At 42.8% G+C, this 6,170-nt stretch overlaps 1 protein-coding gene across 1 annotated transcript in view; it reads left to right on the top strand.

Moving 5' to 3' along the window:
- Positions 1-2,317: 2,317 nt before the first annotated feature.
- Positions 2,318-6,170, top strand: part of LOC106570508 (voltage-gated delayed rectifier potassium channel KCNH8) — a 125,329-nt gene continuing 121,476 nt past the window's right edge. The window contains exon 1 of the mRNA XM_014142916.3: positions 2,318-2,631. Coding sequence (XP_013998391.3) covers positions 2,556-2,631 — 76 coding nt within the window. The 5' untranslated portion in view covers positions 2,318-2,555. The remainder of the gene's footprint in view (positions 2,632-6,170) is intronic.

Raw genomic sequence — 6,170 nt, 5'->3', positions numbered from 1 at the left:
CCGGAAGTGAACATACACACACTGACTCACTCCAGCCTAAGGCCAGCCAGTGGTGCTTCACCTTGGTAATTAAGTGCTTAACACACAATTTCAGCCCTTTGCCCTTTATGGTTGTGAGGTATGGGGTACGCTCACCAACCAAGATTTCACAAAATAGGACAAACACCAAATTGAGACCCCAAAAATATCCTCTGTGTACTCTGTGTACTCTGTGTACTATGTAAAACACCAAATATTGCATGCAGAGCAGAATTAGGCCGATACCCGCTAACCATCAAAATCCAGAAAAGAGACGTTAAATTCTACAACCTCCTAAAAGGAAGCGATTCCCAAACCTTCCATAACAAAGCCATCACAAACAGACCCCACAGAGCCCCAGGACAGCAACAGAATTAGACCCAACCAAATCATGAGAAAACAAAAGGAGAATTACTTGACACATTGGATAGAATTAACAAAAAACAGACCAAACTAGAATGCTATTTGGCCCTAAACAGAGCAGAATTCTGACCACAGTGACTGACCCAAAATTAAAGAAAGCTTTGACTATGTACAGACTCAGTGAGCATAGTCTTGCTTTTGAGAGAGTACGCCAAAGGCAGACCTGGCTCTCAAGAGAAGACAGGTTTACGTGCACACTGCCCACAAAAGGAGGTGGAAACTGAGCTGCACTTCCTAACCTCCTGCCAAATGGATGACCGTAGACATACGTTTCCCTCAGATTTCACAGAACCACAAAGAATTTGAAAACAAATCCAATTTTGATAAACTCGCATTTCTATTGGGTGAAATACCACAGTGTGCCCTCACAGCAGCAAGATTTGTGACCTTTTGCCACAAGAAAAGGGCAACCAGTGAACAAACACCATTGTAAATACAACCTATATTTATGTTTCTTTATTTTTCCCCTTGTACTTTAACTATATACATATTGTTACAAGACTGTACATAGCCATAATATGACATTTGAAATGTCTATATTCCTTTGGAACTTTTGTGAGTTTAATGTTTACTGTTAATTTTATATTGGTTATTTCACTACATTTTACATTTTAGTCATTTAGCAGATGCTCTTATCCAGAGCGACTTACAGTAGTGAATGCATAAATTTCATATATTTTTATTTTTTCTTTTTTCGTACTGGTCCCCCAATGGGAATTGAACCCACAACCCTGGCGTTGCAAACACCATGCTCTACCAGCTGAGCTCACTATTGTTTATTATCTATTTCACTTGCTTTGGCAGTGCAAACATATGTTTCCCATTCCAATAAAGCCCTTTGAACTGAGAGAGCGAGAGAGAGGACGTCTGTTGGCCTAATCATGGTTATTATGTGTCCATGAGAGCTGTGTCAATCACAAGGGGGCGCCATTGTTTTACAGAAATGGCTCAACTGCTATGCCTCCCTTACACCATCAGGGAGAGGCAGTGTCGTGCTAGACCTCTCCGGATGCCTGGACGGTCAGCTGTGCGCCAGACAGGTGCTGTCAGAGAGAGAGAGAGAGAGAGAGAGGAGAGAGAGAGAGAGAGAGAGAGAGAGAGAGAGAGAGAGAGAGAGAGAGAGAGAGAGAGAGAGAGAGAGAGAGAGAGAGAGAGAGAGAGCATGTAATCGATTCTTAACTTTTAAAACATTTGTTTGCTTCACGAGTAGCCTATTGTTGTACCGTTTTCCTTGCTCTCCTTTCTCTCCATTAGGTCCTATGTCAGAGCCAGCTGATTGGAAAAGAAATACTATGCAGTGTTCCTGTACGTGTGGTTGCCTGTGCGTTTGTGCCTGTGTCTGTCCCGCGGTTCAGTTGTCCTAACCTCCAGGCGTAGGCTTCTATTTATACTTCTTATTTATCACGTAAACTCATATAAGGAAATATAAATATTTCAATCGAAAACAGGGATTCTTAATGTGTTTGGGATTCAGGTAGGACACTTGCTGGCATTGACAGGCCAAGTTATTGTTATAATTTTGATCGGTTCTGCTCAAATTCTACATACAAATTTAGCGTAGGCTGTACTTCCTTTTATTCAAAGTTGAACGTTATTTATTGCTTTTCTGACGAGAATAAGTTAAAAGAGAGAGAAATAATACGTTGCCTATGGCTACAACATATTCACCCATTCAGCAAGTAAAACATCGTTTACTTGATGGCAGAGAGTGTTGTAGCCTGTTTAATTGATCGCCTCTGTCGTTGCACAGTGAGAAATGATGATCATGGCAATCCAACGTCATAATGATGGACCGCTGACGGAAGGACCGCTGACGGAAAGCCCGTTCCCGCGTCTGGCTTTGTCGCTGGCATCCCCGAGTAGCTGTTACCTGAATTGCACCTGCAGGCGTCACATCCACTTGTCACACACATACACACATACGGTTCGAGGGAGCGCGCATCTCACACACACGCTCACTCTCCCCTCGATTGCAATCGGTTTTCACCAATTTACCACAGACGACTGCTTGATCTCTTGGCGGATCAGTGTTAACGGACGCGCCTCATACATTCGGTCGGCTCACACCTTTACCTCCGTGACTTTGATGGGGGCTTGGGCAACAGGGAGAGAAAATGCCTGTGATGAAAGGATTACTTGCGCCTCAGAACACGTTTCTAGACACCATAGCCACACGGTTTGACGGCACACGTAAGTTTGTTCTCTTTCTATTTGAGGTTAAGCGATGGTCCTTCAGTTAGGCTATTCCTTCTGTCTCAACACGGTTTTTTTGCACCTGCTTTCTAATAAGCAATTAGATTGATGAAAATTGATACATCAATTGGTGGGATGATGCCTTTTAGGCATAATGTGTATTTCCTCCTAAAACAGCCAGTGAAATCAAAACAATGAAGTAACAGTGGCTGAAGTTAATGCAGGTGGTAGGATATATGTCGAAAAGGATTTATTCTCCTCCAGATGGAATAGCATAGGTTTAGTTGCTCTTGGTGCTCAGGGGTACAGGCTATATGTGTGGGCTAGGCTACAGCTAGCCCTTTGCTGCAGTCTAATGACTAGTGGCCTCGTGGGTGGAACGTTAATATTTTTCATAATTTAATAATTATAAACATTATTTTAAAAAGACAGCTGAAAATCTGGTATTTCTATCAGTTTATTGTTATATTGTTATATTTCAGTCTTCTGTATATATAAAGTGTAATATTGAGATACAAAATCTAAATGTAATACATTTAAACTCTATATCTGACATGGTACAGGTGTCTTCTTTTTTAAACCCATAACCATGTGTGTGAGGTGTATACTTTGGTTTCAAAGTAGATTATTTTAAGATTACCAAGAAACTGCAGTAAAAGGTTATAACAATAGTTGGCACAGTAAGATTTTTTGAGACTTTATAATATGGTAGCCTAGTGGCTAGTGGTGACAGCGTTGGGCCAGTAACCGAAAGGTTGCAGGATTGAATCCCCGAGCTGACAAGGTAAAAGTCTGTCGTTCTGCCCCTGAACAAGGCAGTTAACCCACTGTTCCCCGGTAGGCCGTCATTGTAATTAAGAATGTGTTCTTAACTGCCTTGCCAAGTTAAATAAATATGATGGTCAACGGACGTAGCAGCAAAGTTCAGCACCACGGACAGCGATTCACCGCTTTGACGCGTGCCACTTAAATTCTGCTAAACAACAATCCTATCAGGCTACACCTTGTCTAAATCTCGGAATAGTCTACTCTGTAAGCAAGTTTACAAATATCTTTGTGCCACTATTACACATTTTACCCATAGTTCCTAGTCCTTACATGAAAGCAGTTTGAACGTTTTTTCAGACGACATATTCAAGATAAACACATTCAGTGAAATGAACATTTGTTATTTCCGCTCTCTGACCGCAAAGTCTCGCGGTGAGAACAATATTCCCCGCGCGGCACTGACAGTAGCAGTTGCATCTATCAAAATGAATTGGTCGGCGGCACCATTACAGCAGGTGGGTCCGCTTCCCAAGGCAGAGGCACACGCGGGCGTCTTTAAAACGACTGCTTTTCTCTTTCTTTCCGCCTGTGTCATGACAAAACATAAATTTTCAGTCCGGATGGTGATATAACCGACCTTTGTTTCTGAGAAGTTGGGTATTTTAGAAATTTGAAGTGCATTTTAATGTTGCTCGTTCTACTACATTTACTCCAACATTAAGCCACTTTGTGCTGCATCTGGACCAGAATAAGCCTGTTTCTCCTCTCTTGCTAACTCCTTGTGGAATTGTTATGCCATTTCATGTTCAGCTTGACAATGCTGATGGAGTAAGCAGGGGCACAAATAGATCTGGGACCAGGCTAGGCCAGAAATACCTCAGGGAACTGTTTCTGAATCTTTAACTGGTCACAGAAAGGAGATGGCTCCCACTGTGGTGTAGCCTGTACTAACTAGCAGGTTTAGGCCTATGTTGTTGGCACATGTATTATTATGTCATTTGTCTCAGCATTGCTCATTTCACATCATTCTTGGGCAACAAGTCACCATAACAATAACACTAATTCTTAACTAATTTTCAATATTCTTCAGTAGTGGCTCCCACTTTGGCTTACTGTAATCGGTGGAAACCAGATAGGCCTGTATAGGTAGCATGGATGGAACATCCTGTACCCACTGCTCTAATGACTATGTCACCACGGACCAACACTAGTCCATACTGCTTTATTCCAGACCTCATAAGCAAATAGCTGGAAGATTGAGTTTCCCACCATGTTGTTTCAGAGGGACAGCAGGTAGCTATGTCTATTTCCCAAATCACACACTGTTCCCTTTGTGGTGGACTACTTTTGAACAACCAGCTACACTACAGCACCCCAATTAATACACCACTGTCCTTGAGCTGCAACAGCCAGGAACCAGGAAGTAACGGGGGTTGGAACTGGACAGGGAAACCAAATGGAAACCAAATGGAAACCAAATGGAGCAGTGGAGCCTGAGCAGACAAATTGGGTCTGGTGGCTGGTGCCCTGGTCTGACCAGATGGCCAGAGGGGAAAACTTAAAACTGGCCTGGTTCAGGGGCTGATGGCGATGGGCCCTCTGCTCTGACGGCATAGTACTGTGGCCCCAGATGAACAGGAAGAGGGAAGAGCTGTCAACTGGCTGACAACATTGTTTGGATTGTCCCCTATAGAGATTCCTTCACTGAAAATAATGGACTCGCCCGTGTAACGACACGTGGCAAGACTGGTGTCCCCTACTAAGTCTCCTCAGACTGCACATGCAACAACTGATTTACACCTGAGGCTGCTGAAGATAATTGGTAAAACATTGTTGTTTTCATGTCAAGACTTCCAGTAGAGTCTAATGGATCAAACCTAGTTTGTTGATTTTGAGACAAAAACCTCCTGACTGAGGATCTGACATAACCACACGTGTGTGTGTGTGTGTGTGTGTGTGTGTGTGTGTGTGTGTGTGTGTGTGTGTGTGTGTGTGTGTGTGTGTGTGTGTGTGTCTGTGTGTGTGTCTTTGTGTGTGTGTATCTGTGTCTGTGTGTGTGTGTGTGTGTGTGTGTGTGTGTGTGTGTGTGTGTGTGTGTGTGTGTGTGTGTGTGTGTGTGTGTGTGTGTGTGTGTGTGTGTGTGTGTGTGTGTCTGTATCTGTGTGTGTGCGTGCATACATGTGTGCATGTGTGAAAATGTGAACCAGGGTGATGTTGAACAGGCCATCTCACGAATAGAGCCCTCTCCTGTGTACTAGTGCATGTCCTGCTGGTACACCATAAAACAACATCACCTATCATGTGACATCATCAGAAATCCACGTTTTGAGTATTTTCTGTAATACCAGTTACAAGTCATTACTCACTTTTACAATGTCGGATACACTGACTCACATTCAGGCATATAGCTTACACATTGGAGAGACTGTACAACAGGCCCACACAATGTGTACTGTACAGTATTACTCTAACTTTACATTTAACTTCAATGTGTACTGGTCCTGTATGTCTCCTTGGGTAGAGCATGGTGCTTGTACCGCCAGTATAGTGGGGTTGATTCCTGGGGCCATATGTTTAATGTCTGCACTCATGACTGTAAGTCACTTCGGATGAAAGCGTCTGCTAAATGGTATATATATATATTATATTATTATATATTAGTGGGTAACATTGGAAATAGTTAATTGCCTTAACTGCTTTCCCAAACTCCCAGTAGAATGCTCTATAATATTTCCCATAGTACCCCTCTGTCACGACCATTCTGCAGA

Source organism: Salmo salar, chromosome 14 (assembly GCF_965601325.2).
Source record: "Salmo salar chromosome 14, fSalSal1, whole genome shotgun sequence".
NCBI lineage: Eukaryota > Metazoa > Chordata > Actinopteri > Salmoniformes > Salmonidae > Salmo > Salmo salar.
This window is presented reverse-complemented; position numbering and strand designations above follow the sequence as displayed.